Raw genomic sequence first — 14172 nt, 5'->3', positions numbered from 1 at the left:
GCACTATCTGGTCATCCAGGCATCCTGGGTACCAAGCACCTCATTGCCAGAAACTATTGGTGGCCTGGGTTGCCTAAAGACGTTAAGGCCTACGTCGCCGCTTGTGAAATTTGTGCTAGGTCCAAGACTCCCAGGTCTCGACCAGCGGGCTTACTATGTTCTTTGACCATTCCCCAGAGACCTTGGACCCATATCTCCATGGATTTTATCACCGATCTGCCTCCATCTCAAGGCAAGTTGGTGGTGTGGGTTGTAGTAGACCGCTTCAGTAAGATGTGCCACTTTGTGCCCCTCAAGAAACTACCCAATGCTAAGACGTTAGCTACCTTGTTTGTCAAACACATCCTGCGTCTCCATGGGGTTCCTGTCAATATAATTTCTCACTGAGGGGTACAATTTGTTTCATTGTTTTGGAGAGCTTTCTGTAAAAAGTTGGAGATTGATCTGTCCTCCTCGGCCTTCCATCCTGAAACTAATGGCCAAACTGAGAGGACTAATCAGTCTCTAGAACAATATTTAAGGTGTTTTATCTCTGACTGTCAATATGATTGGGTCTCCTTAATTTCCCTCGCCGAATTTTCCCTTAATAACCGGGTCAGTAACTCGTCAGGGGTCTCCCCCTTTTTCTGTAATTTTGGGTTTAATCCAAGGTTCTCCTCCGTTTCACCTGGTGGTTCCAACAATCCCGAGGTAGATGTCGTTCATCGGGAACTGTGCACAGTCTGCGCCCAGGTTCAGAAGAACCTAGAGGCGTCCCAGAGCATACAAAAGACTCAGGCAGATAGAAGACGTTCTGCTAACCCCTTGTTTGTGGTCGGGGATCTGGTGTGGGTGTCTTAAAAAAATGTGCGCCTTAAAGTCCCGTCCAAAAAATTTGCTCCCCGGTATATATGGCCGTACAAGGTCATTGAAGTCCTTAACCCTGTCTCTTTCCGACTGGAGTTACCCCCGTCTTTTCGAATACACAACGTGTTTCATGCCTCCCTCCTGAAATGCTGCTCCCCGTCCTTGGCTACCTCGAGGAAACCTCTGGTCCCTGAAGGGGTAGAATTCGAGGTGGCCAAGATTGTGGACAGCAGGATGGTCCAAGGCTCCCTCCAGTACCTGGTCCATTGGAGAGGATACGGGCCTGAGGAGAGGACTTGGGTACCCGCCCGGGATGTTCACGCTGGGGTATTGCTCAGGAGGTTCCATCTTCGGTTCCCCAATAAGCCAGGTCCACCTAAAAAGGGTCCAGTGGCCCCTCATAAAAGGGGGGGTACTGTAAAGCATCTGCCAGACACTGCTTCTGTGTTGACGCCCGTGGTTAATCAGTCTGCACCTGCTCCTAAGTCTGATAGAGTGACTCAATCATCTACCACTCGGTCTGGGAGGCTGAGAAGTGGGAGAGCCTATCACAGGCTGTCCAGACGGAGCTAGCTCCCGCCCTCTGTCCTTTTTATACCTTCATTTCCTGCTCCTCCTTTGCCTGTGATTCTTTTCTGTTTCTTGGCTCTGCTGCTCCTGCTATGATTATTGACCTTGCTTCATTTTTGACCCTGGCTTTACTGACTACGCTCCTGCTCTGCGATTTGTACCTCGTGCACTCCTGGTTTGACTTGGCTCGTTCACTACTCTTGTTGCTCACTGTGTTGCCGTGGGCAGCTGCCCCATTTCCCTTAGCTTCTGTGTACCCTTGTCTGTTTGTCTGTCGTGCACTTATTGATCGTAGGGACCGTCGCCCAGTTGTACGCCGTCGCCTAGAACGGGCCGTTGCAAGTAGGCAGGGACTGAGTGGCGGGTAGATTAGGGCTCACCTGTCTGTCTCCCTACCCCGTCATTACAGCCAGTACATTACAGTTACAAAATAAAAATAGAAATGATAAATCCCTTTATGGGATTAAAAAAAAAAAAGTTAAATGAATTTAAATTTTTTTTAATGATAAATAAATAAATAAAAAGTAAAAAAAATATACAGAAACACAATTTTTTATAATAAATAAACGTTTTCAAATATAAGTCCCAAAACATGAAATAATATAGACATATTTGGTATCGCCACGACCGTAACAACCTGTACAACAAATGTATAACATTATTTATGATGATTGGTGTATGGTGTAAAACAAATAAAATATTAAAACTGCAGCGGAACTGCTTTTTTTTTCTGCATTTTCGCCAAAATAAAAATGTATAGAAATTAAACGATAATGTATTTGTACCAAAAAAATGGTACCTACATAAAGTACAACTCGTCCCGCAAAAAACAAAGTCTCATACAACTACGTCGTACAAAAAATAAAAGAGTTATGAGCGTCGGGATGCAAAGAGGGAAATGTAAAAAAATTGCTCTGTCCTCAAGGCCAAAATTGGCCGTGTCCTTAAGGGGTTTTGTAACGTCCAAGAAAAATAAAAGAATGTTCAAAAAACGATGCCAATCTAAAGTAAACATATGGGAAATGTGAACTAGTAACTATTTTGGGTGGTTATAACCATCTGTTTTACAAGCATATACATTTAAATTCCGAAAAATTCAATTTTTTTCTATTTTTTTTCTAAATTTTGCAATTTTTCATAAATAAACACTGAATATATCGACCAAATTTTACCACTAACATAAAGCCCAATGTCTCACGAGAAAACAGTCTCAGAATCGCTTGAATGGGTTTAAGCATTCTGAAGTTATTACCACATAAAGTGAAATATGTCAGATTTGAAAAATGGGCTCTGAGCCTTAGGCCTAATTCACACGAGCGTGTTCGGTCCGTGATATACGGTCTGTGTGTCGGTCGCATTTCCCGGAGCGAACACACTGCAGGGAGCCGGGATCCTAGCATCATAGTTCTCTATGACGCTAGGTGTCACTGCCTCGCTGCGGGTCAACTGTCCTGCACTGTAATCATGTTTTCAATACGGGACAGTAGTTCCACGGAGAGGCAGGGACACCAAGCGTCATAGATAACTATGATGCTAGAAACCCGGCTCCCTGCAGTGTGTTCGGTCCAGGAAATGCGGCCGACACACGGACCGTATATCACGGACCGAACACGCTCGTGTGAATTAGGCCTAAAGGCGCAAACTAAGCTGCGTCCTTAAGTGCACGTTCACACGTGGCGGAATTGCTGTGGAATTCCACTGCGGACAGTCCGCACCGGAAATCCGCAGCAGACAGTCGGTCCATTGTTTTCCACACCTTTTTAGTTATCTACGTGCAGATATTGCGGACAACTCCGCTGCGGACCATAGGCTGCGGTGCGGAATTTGGTGTCCGCAGCATACACTGGCTGTTGCGGACTTGATGCGCACTTGTGGCATAATTTCTCCATTGACTTCAATGGAGTTGCAAAATGACGCAATGAAATCCGCAGATGTTATGTGTGTTGTGTGGCGGATTGCTTTCGCGAACAGGATATTTCATCATTCTGGCTGGACCTATGTGTTTCGAGGTCTATAGCCAGACTGAGATGGCATGTTTTAAAAGAGAGCAGGATGTACTCTTCACCTGAATACGCAACGACTAATCCACAGCATTTTACTTCACATTTTAGGCAAAGGCGCAACGGAATCTGCAACGCAGATTATGTGCGGCATTGATGCGGACAGTGTCTGCAGAATTCGGCCACGTCTGAACATGCCCTAAGGGGAAAAAAAGCACACATACCCTGCTGCACAGCCTGTACAGGAAATGCTCGAATAAGGCAGCCCATATGGAATTTTGAAAAGTATAAAATAAATAGTTACAATTATAAAAAAAAGAAAAAAATTAAAAAGAAAGAACATACATTAGGGAGATTTATTACGCATAACGTGCCACAATTCTGTCTCAGATTGCTCCAGAAAACTGGTGTGCATGTTGTATGCCAAATTTATTATGTGTTTTAGATGCTTTTTACACCTAATTTAACAGTTTAAAGAAAAAGGGGCTTGGCTTAGATGCAACAGATTTATTAATGGCGTGCAACATTTTGTTAGTGCAAAATATTGTTGGAAAGTACTTTTTTGGCATAAGGAAGAGAAAAGTGTCTACAATGTCTAGTAAGATGTGCTAATTTTATCTTGCAACGTGCGCCACTGTGATTGAACCCTTTTTGGCAAACACTGTATATGAGCCAACAATATAAAGCAACAGAGAAGCATAAGACACAGAAGGACCCAGAAATAACACAGTAATGTTATAGGAGTTATTTCCATGTCCATGTTTCATTCATTGCAAATCCATATGTTAGCACATACAGTAGTATGATATAATTTTTGTGTTAGTACAATTAGTATGATACTTTGTCTTTTCTTTTTTATCTAGCATTGATTGCATTATTGAAAGATGGGGAGACACTGGAAGAGTTAATGAAACTGTCCCCCGAAGAGCTCCTTCTCCGCTGGGTGAATTACCACTTGACTAATGCTCAGTGGCCAAACATAAATAACTTCAGCCGAGATATTAAGGTACGGTTTGAAATATGTATATGAAAAACAGCTTGAACTATGTATGCAGCCATTTTGGAGGGTTTAGGCCCAATGCACACTATCGTAAAAATAGTTCTTAATTGCGGACCGTAATTACCCATTCACTTGTATTGTCCACGGACACCTTCCCGTATATTTGCAGGAAGGTGTCAGTGCCGTAGAAACCTTCCGCAAAAGATAGGACATGTCTTTTGCCTTTTACGGACCGTGATCCCATACTTTATAATAAGAGCACGGCCCACAAATGTTGATGACTGTCCGCGGCCGTCCGTGCCCATATTTATCTGACCATGCAAAAGACTCCGGGTGGGGAGTAAAACTGTCCGTTACTGCCAGTTACTTTTTAAAATTCATTTCTATGAATTGTTTTCATGTTCACTGAGTTACACTGAACTGCAGCAGTGATAGAGGGGGTCCCCTGCTCAAGTTTGCTTTTGCTCTGGCAGACTTGGCATGGCCAGGTATTACATGGTCATCTGTTTATTTTAATGGGCCACTACATCTGGGTAATATTGTAATGTAATCAGCGCATGCGCAGTACAGCAGATTAGACCGGTGAAACTTCAGTGATGTACCGCGCATTCCACGATATGGAAGTAGAGGCGCGGGTGCCCTCATAGAGAAGACGGGGCCAGGTGTGATCACGTCTTCTACACTGCCTTGCTCCGTTAATCACAGAAAGAAGAGAGGGAGTGTCGGACTGGGGATAAAAGGTAGATGAGTTTGGAGTAACGGTGGCGCTTTCTTTGCTCCAATAAGCTAATTTGCAGATAAGGAAAAAAGTGATTTTCGCTGCAACGGAGCCACTCAGCTGAAAAATGAAAAAGCGTTACATTCAGATGAGGCTACACTCTATTACTGTGCTGCTGGTTTGATAGGTACATTTCTGGTGACAGACCCCTTTAAAGTCTATCCCATGTGAAGCTGATGAGAGCTGAAGGGGCACAGATCGTTGACGATGATGTGTATGTATGTGTGTATTTATTTGTTTATTCCAAGACATCTTTATTATATATCAATGAATGAACTTTAATAGTTGTTCCACATTGCTTTATTTTTTGTTTTCTAATCCAGGATTCTAAAGCTTATTTCTACTTGTTGAGAGAAATTGCCCCCAAGGATGGTATTGGAGGTGCTGATATTTTCATAGACTTCTCTGGTTTCAATGTAGGTTTACACTTTTACTCTTGTTTGGAGCTGTATTTGTTTTAGTCGCATGGATTTGCCTGTGTTTTTATTTTTTTTATTTTAGCATGATTAACAGTTACCTAATAGACATCTATAAAGAATCGCTCCCTTTTGCAATATTCAGCACCTGAATTCTGTCAAATGAGGGAAGACAGGGGTGTTGTGTTGTCCTGACTGCTATTATAACCCCATTCTTTCATTTATTGACTGAGCACAGATTGGTAAATGGCATCTGTATGCCTTTTACTGTGCCAGGGAAAATTATTTCCCCCGGGACTGTTCTATCTTTTTTTTACCCAAATTGCTTCCTAATATGCTCCTATATAGCTTCAATTAATGAATCTACTAGTGAGGGTGCACCCATTATGTAGAAACAGATATACAAAACTGTAGCATACTGTAGTAGGCATCATCATGTATCTTATCAACGATTATTGAAAAGACATTTACCCATGCTTGGACCTCCTATACATCTGTGAAACGCCATCCGTCCCAATTTTTTTTAAAACATTATGCTTATTGCAAAGGGATTTTCTAATTTTTCCAGCTGCCACTACATTTATCAGAATTGTATTGTAGTTTTTATTTACCCCTAGACAATTTTATAATTTTGGATTGAGCCCTCTGCCTGGTTTAGCTCATGTCTAGATGGAGTTATGTTACATTTTATATACTATCACCTTGATGGTGGTGTTTTTCCTGGTAGTGTTACACAGTCCCACCTTCCGAAAACACGAGTAGCTTTATTGGATTTCTAGGAAATTCCTATAAGCCTAAGGGCAGCAGGCGAATGATCAAACCTTTGTATAAAGCCATAATATGTGGATACTGTATAATAAAACTAAAGGGATATAATAACATGTGTCTTGTGTTTGTAGGAGCCTAATGATCTAAAAAGGGCTAATTACATGCTTAACCAAGCAGACAAACTGGGCTGCCGACAATTTGTGTCACCATCGGATGTCGTTTCTGGAAACCCTAAACTGAACTTGGCTTTTGTAGCAAATCTCTTCAATATGTACCCAGCTCTGAATAAAGCAAATGGCTATGATTTCCTAAACCAAATAGAAGGTAAGATAAAGGGGATGTAATAGTTTTTTATTTTATAGGCTGGTGTCATATGGTAGACATGATTTACTGGCACAGGTGAGGTGATATCAAGCTTGTATAATGGGGACTTGGGGAGATGTACTGAGCAAAATGCACCAGTATTATGTTGCATAGTGTACATGAAGGGCCCCAAATTTACTATGTGTATTTGACACTTTTTACCCCACCTCGATAACTCTAAATGGGGACATGACTAAGAGAAGTTGTAAAAAGCCCCAAAATTATGAAAGAAATACATTATTTTTTGCATACATTCTTAGAGTACATGTACGCAAGTAACCATGAGGTGGCGTAAGTAAGTGTCTACCATGTCTAGCGAGTTGTGACAAATATGCCTCATATGCCATTTTGATAAATTTGGCACAACTATGACGACTCATAAATTTGTGCATCTTCCGACTCCACTAATAAATCCCCCCCCCAATGTGTTAATAGCACTGTACTAGTTGCAGATAGCAGTCACCACTGTAGACGATATTATAAATTTTGAGGTACTTTAAAGCTTGTACTATTAACTGATCACATTTGGTATTCAAATGCCACCAAATCATTAACCTATATCTGGATTATCTATAAATTAGAATGTATATTAAAGAATAAAAATCGTAATGACTGCTCAACAGACAGTTGTCCTAATTTTGGTTGGAAAGATCATTTTAACCTTGCAATTACGGAAGTGGGCAGAAATGTTTTGCCTCATGTGTGTGCATTCCATATGCCCCTAAGTTCTCTGTGTGCTGCTATATGGTGCCTTTGTGAGGCACTGTGTACTCCCCCACAAGTACTACTTCTAGAGAAGAATTCCTCCATAATACAACATGCTTTGGAGCATGCTACAACACGGAGGTACAGTATGTGCTCATATTTGTAATCCTTGTGACATGGATCTCGAATACAACTGTGTGCCTTAGGGTGGCAAATAACATGGTCTGTTTTACCCAACTTATGTTTAAAAGTGATAAGATGATATAGGGCTATGCAGCTCTTTTACATTAGTGCCTTTCATAACGCTGATGTTTTTCCATTTAATCTGTAAAACAATAGATTTCACTCTTACATATATAATAGGTACAGTATATTCAGTTTCGATTGATTGAGTGGCTTTTCTATAACTGTATCCTTTGCATGAGAACTTTGATAACTCCTTGCCTCCTTACATGGCACATGATTGTTTTAAAGATTACCTCCACCAACAACCTTATAATTCTCACCTAACTGGAGCTTATCCCAGTCTCTCATCTTCCCCCAATTTATAGTCACATATGACTTTGGAGCTGAGACTTGTAGTGCTATTTGTCAGGGTCCTCACAGTGGGAATAGATAGGTGGATATACAGGGTGGGCCATTTATATGGATACACCTAAATAAAATGTGAATGGTTGGTGATATTAACTTCCTGTTTGTGGCACATTAGTATATGGGAGGGGGGAAACTTTTCAAGCTGGGTGTTGACCATGGCGGCCATTTTGAAGTTGGCCATTTTGTATCCAACTTTAGTTTTTTCAATGGGAAGAGGGTCATGTGACACATCAAACTCATCGAGAATTTCACAAGAAAAACAATAGTTTCTGACCACTTATAAGATGTGTTCAAAGTGCTGCCCATTGTGTTGGATTGTCAATGCAACCCTCTTCTCCCACTCTTCACACACTGATAGCAACACGCAGAAGAAATGCCTCCCGATCTGACCCCCTTAGACTTTTATCTTTTGGGGTCATCTGAAGGCAATTGTCTATGCTGTGAAGATACGAGATGTGCAGCAACTGAAACTACGGATACTGGAAGCCTGTGCTAGCATTTCTTCTGCGGTGTTGCTATCAGTGTGTGAAAAGTGGGAGAAGAGGGTTAGAAAGCTCTTTGGTCTTGCCCATGTTGTAGAGGTTAGAGTCAGACTGATTAATTTAGTCTGTGGACAGGAGTCTTATACAGGTGACCATTTAAGACAGTTGTCTTTAATGCAGGCACCAAGTTGATTTGGAGCGTGTAACTGGTCTGGAGGAGGCTGAACTCTTAATGGTTGGTAGGGGATCAAATACTCCTTTCTCTGTGCACAATGCAAATAAATATCTATAATTTTGACTATGTGATTTTCTTTTTTTTTTTTTAGATAATCTATCTCCCACTGGTAAAATTAACCTAGCCTAAGAATTCTAGACTGTTCATGTCTTTGACAGTGGGCAAACCTACAAAATCAGCAAGGGTTCAAATACTTATTTCCTTCACTGTGTATATATATATATATATATATATATATATATATCTTATTTTACTGTATTTAACTTTTTTTGCTTGTCCCCCTAGGGGACTTGAACCAGCGATCGTTTGATTGCTTGCATTATATACTGCAATACTAATATATTGCAGTTTATCATTATACTGACACTCTCCTATGAAGCCCTGCCGGAAGCTGATAGATGGTAGACCTGGGGGCATTCGTGTTTCGTGCCATTTAAATGCCGTGGTGGCTATTGACCGTGGCATATAACAGGTTAAAAGAGCGGGTTTGCACTCAAGCAGAATCCCAGTCTTTAAACTGAAGTGCTGACACGCTCGTTCTATGGAGCGAGCTCAGCCCATGAGGCCGCTCCATACTCCCCCACCCGACATACTCCGTATATATACGGCGGATGTCGGGAAGGGGTTAAAGTCACTGAGCTCTTCAGTATCCACCATACTACAAGCAATGTTTGTCTATAGAGATTACATGGCTGTGTGCTTGATTTTATGCACCTGTTTGCATTGGGTGTGGCTAAAAAACCTCAACTCAATAATTAGGAGGAGTGTTCACATACTTTTGCCCATATAGTGTACATGCTTTTCTGTTATTTGCAAAAGCATATTAAATTGGTAAACTGAACAGCTTGTGGGATACTAGGCAGATTAAGGTTTTATTCACACGAACGTGTTTAACGTCTGTGATACGCACGTGAAAATCACCCGCCTCGCACGGACCTATGTTAGTCAATGGGGCCGTTCAGACATTCCGTGATTTTCATGCAGCGTGTGTCCACTGCGTAAAACTCACGACATGTCCTATGCTTGGGCGTTTTTCGCACATCACGCACCCATTGAAGTCAATGGGTGCGTGAAAATCATGCGCAGCACATTGAAGCACTTCCATGTAGATAAAGAAATGAAGGAAAAAATAAAAGCACTTCCTTTATTTATTTTTCTAAACAGCAAAACCGCGTATCATTAGGAAGGCAGAAAGGTGAAAATCACGCAGCCATGCACCATTCACTGATAACACATGGAACTACAACGCTCGCAAAACGCAGCATTTTTTGCGCACGCAAAACTGACACGTTCGTGTGAATAAGGCCTGATATAAATAGGCAAAATCTGAAATAATTGTACATATTAAATTTAATTTATTATTGTAACTTACTCTAATTTTCTAGTTTAATATTATATAATATATTAATAAAAGTTTTTTTTCTCTATTTTTTGTTTATGAAGCATTTACATACATAATAGTGAAATGTGCTTGTATTAAAGGCTATGTACACCTTTGAAATCGTTGTTTTTTTTTTTAAATAAAAATGTCTATCAGTGTGTTTGGTGTAACTTTCTAAATACTTTTTATTAAAAATTATTTTTACTTTTTGAGATACAACTGCTGTGTATCCTGAAACCTGTATCCCTCAGGTCAGTGTCCAAGATCGTGCTGTCCTGCGGGTCCTGCATTCAGGATCGAGTTGTTACCGATCGCAACGAAGTTCATAACTTAGATGTGATTGATAACAGGTGGATCATGCATGTCAGAGACACGCAGGTCCCGCTGTCACTGAACCCTGTCAATCTTGCTGACCTGACAGATATAGGTTTCAGCGCTAGATACAGCTGGTCTGTATACAGGATACAAAGCAGTTGTATCCCAAAAAGTAGAAATATTTTTTAGTAAAAAGTATTTAGAAAGTTGCACCAAACACACTGATAGACATTTTTATTAAAAACAAACGTTTTCAAAGGTGTGCATAGCCTTTAAAGGCTATAAACACCTTTGACATGGAAAAAATGAGTTTTACATATGTTAGTGGTTACCTCGAGTTAATAAGTTTCAGTAAGTTTCGGACTGCAATCTCCAGGATGCTGCGTCTTCACTAGCTCTCATGTAGCAGCACATTCCTTTACTGCTTTCTCCTTCTACAGCCCATAAGGGATCTCTTCTCTTTTGTCCTGACAGACACTGATGCTGATGATTGTGTGATCCTGCCCCTTCCCCAGCAGAGTGTCCATGGGTTCTCTCCCTTCTACGATGACAGCCTGTGTCTTTTTCCCGCCCTCCCCTTGCGCTTTCCACCCTATCGACATTTTGATACAATTGTGACACTGTGTGATCTGGCCTCCCCGAACACTTGGAAGCATTTCACCCTCTCCACACTTTGATCTGCTGTGTAAAACTGCGTTCCATCATCCCTGTTGCTGTCTCTAATACCGAGAGAAGGGAGAGAGAGAGAGAGAGAGCAGATGATGTTAGCCCTCAACAGAAACAGTGTGCTGTCGGATTTATGTCAGCATTTGCAGGACAACCAGCCGTGTGAAGTTATACAGATTTTACAGCAGCACAAGGGTTCTAAATTTCTAATAAAGACTATTTAGAGCAGTGTTCGTTTAGACCAGGGGTCTCAAGCACGCGGCCCGCGGGCCGCATGCGGCCCCTGGGGCTGTCATCTGCGGCCCGCGGGACACAGAGCCGCTAGTATCGGCTCTGCTCCGAGACTCTGGAATTCCCTGACATCGCTGTCCACATATGAACAGCGATGTCTGGGGCTTCCCCAGAGCCGGAGTCCCGAGCAGAGCACTGGTGTCGGCTCTGCTCCGGGACTCTGTGGAATTCCCTGACATCGCTGCCCACATATGAACAGCGATGTCTGGGGCTTCCCCAGAGCCGGAGTCCCGAGCAGAGCGCTGGTGTCCGCTCTGCTCCGCGACTCTGTGGAATTCCCTGACATCGCTGCCCATATATGGACAGTGTGTCAGGGTCTTGCCCAGAGCGGAGCAGAGCGCTGATGTCGGCTCTGCTCCTGGACTCTGTGGAATTCCCTGACATCGCTGTCCACATATGAACAGCGATGTCTGGGGCTTCCCCAGAGCCGGAGTCCCGAGCAGAGCGCTGGTGTCGGCTCTGCTCCGGGACTCTGTGGAATTCCCTGACATCGCTGCCCATATATGGACAGTGTGTCAGGGTCTTCCCCAGAGTGGAGTCCCGGGCAGAGCGCTATTATCGGCTCTGCTCCAGGACTCTGGGGAAGCCTCTGACATCGCTGTCCATACATCGACAATGATGTCATGGGCTTCCCCAGAGCAGGAGTCCCAGTGATGTCAGGACCACAGCTGGAGTCCCAGGAAGAGCCTACTAGCGCTCTGCCTGGGACTCCAGCTCTGGGCAAGCCCCTGACATCACTGGGGCAGCCTCTACAGAGGGCACTGGGGTAGCCTCTACAGAGGGCACTGGGGCAGCCTCTACAGAGGGCACTGGGGCAGCCTCTACAGAGGGCACTGTGGCAGCCTCTACAGAGGGCACTGTGGTGTTATCTACAAGTGGGTGTGTGACAGTATCTGAAGAGGACACTGGCATTATCTAGGGGTGTGTGGCCTTATCTACAGAGGGCACTGTGGCCTTATCTACAGAGGGCACTGTGGCCTTATCTACAGAGGGCACTGTGGCCTTATCTACAGAGGGCACTGTGGCCTTATCTACAGAGGGCACTGTGGCCTTATCTACAGAGGGCACTGTGGCCTTATCTACAGAGGGCACTGTGACCTTATCTACAGAGGGCACTGTGGCCTTATCTACAGAGGGCACTGTGGCCTTATCTACAGAGGGCACTGTGGCCTTATCTAGGGGTGTGTTGCATTATCCACAGAGGGCACTGCGGCAGCATCCACAGAGGGCACTATCTAAAAAGGGGCTGCCCAATCTTGACATGTGTGCTAACTGAGCCGCCCGACTGCATTTAGCGACACTTAAACTGGAAAGCCGGATTGTTGAAATAAGCATGTGGAGAAATATCTCAAATTTTAAACCTAGCGCTATTATTATAGTAATGTAGTATTATTATTCTAGTAATATAGTGTTATAGTAGTTCAAATAACTAATTGATTAACAATAATTTTGTATTGTATCAAATTTGAAAGTAATGTGGCCCGTCAACTTCCCATTTTTTCTTTATGCGGCCCACTTACCCGGCCGAGTTTGAGACCCCTGATTTAGAGAGTTGCCTAATTTTGCATTTAACAATATAAAAACAGAAAGAAAATAGTCTTTAAACAATATTTGCCAAAGAGATGGTACCATAATCCTATTCTATACGTAAATCTTATCTGCTTGCTCCATCTTGTGTCCAGTCCCAGACTCCGTCCAGTGTCTTCAGTATTCCTGGGAGGATTACTCATATATTTTCCTAAGGAATTCAGCAGAAGCAGGGGAGCTGGGACAGGACCACTACAGAAATCACTTTAAATCTCAGAATTGCTGTGGGTTGTGAATTGATATATTGTTCTTGCCTGTTGCTGAGTCTAGACCTATCATTTGCATGCATTTTCTGAGATTGATAAAATGCGCATGCACAAATGTGTTAAAAACATAACTGTTTGTATATTTCAACTAACTCCAAATTCGAAACATTTCTTTGCAGTGTTATATATAGCATGAGGGTGATATTATACCCATTTTTGCCTATTCCACATTGCTGTACATTTTTTTTGTATCATACTGTTTTTCAATACAAATTTTGTACAATGTGACATAAAGATGATGTTATGTTTTCTTTTTTATTTCTGTTTTGCATACAATTATCTGATGAAGGCCTAATGAGGCCGAAAAAGTTTATAATAAACAAGTGGCTTGCATAATAAAATTCATACATATGCAAATAATATATTGTCATATAAAGCACCCATATAATGGCAGTCATTGTGCCCAAATAATTTGTAAGATTTCAATCAGTTAACCAATTTAATAATCCAGACATAATACCTGAATAATAGCCATAATATCAATATAATGTCAGCCATAGTGCCGATAGTATTCCACCCATACTGCCCATGTAGTACCAGGCATAGTGCTCGTATTATGCCACCCTTAAAGGGGTATTCTCATCACAGACATATATGACATATCCATAGAATATGCAATAAATATCTGAGAGATGCTCTGGAGTCTGGCTTCTACATCCAGGGCAGAAACTTAGTGGCAAGATGGCCAGGATTACAGAAATCGCTGTGCTCACTGAGCTACGCTGTTTCCGTAACTTCCATAGAAGTAAATAGAAGTTACGGAAACAGCATAGCACAGCTATGCTGTTTCTGTAAGGGTATGTTCACACGGCCTATTTTCGCCCGAAGCAGAACGCCTCCAAACATCTGCCCATTGATTGCAATGGGAAAAATGGCGTTCTGTTCCGATGGGCCATTTTTTTTACGTGG

General features: G+C 42.4%; 1 protein-coding gene across 3 annotated transcripts in view; it reads left to right on the top strand.

Annotated features, from left to right (window-relative positions):
* Window positions 1-14172, top strand: part of PLS1 (plastin 1) — a 157879-nt gene that overhangs the window by 117499 nt on the left and 26208 nt on the right. For all 3 annotated transcript variants that reach the window (XM_075863998.1, XM_075863997.1, XM_075863996.1), the window contains 3 exons: window positions 4280-4422; window positions 5518-5610; window positions 6510-6702. In XM_075863998.1, the coding sequence (XP_075720113.1) occupies window positions 4280-4422; window positions 5518-5610; window positions 6510-6702 (429 nt within the window). The remainder of the gene's footprint in view (window positions 1-4279; window positions 4423-5517; window positions 5611-6509; window positions 6703-14172) is intronic.

The sequence above is a fragment of the Rhinoderma darwinii genome, chromosome 4, assembly GCF_050947455.1.
Source record: "Rhinoderma darwinii isolate aRhiDar2 chromosome 4, aRhiDar2.hap1, whole genome shotgun sequence".
NCBI lineage: Eukaryota > Metazoa > Chordata > Amphibia > Anura > Rhinodermatidae > Rhinoderma > Rhinoderma darwinii.
Note: the sequence above shows the minus strand (reverse complement) of the source record. Positions and strands in the feature narration are given on the sequence as shown.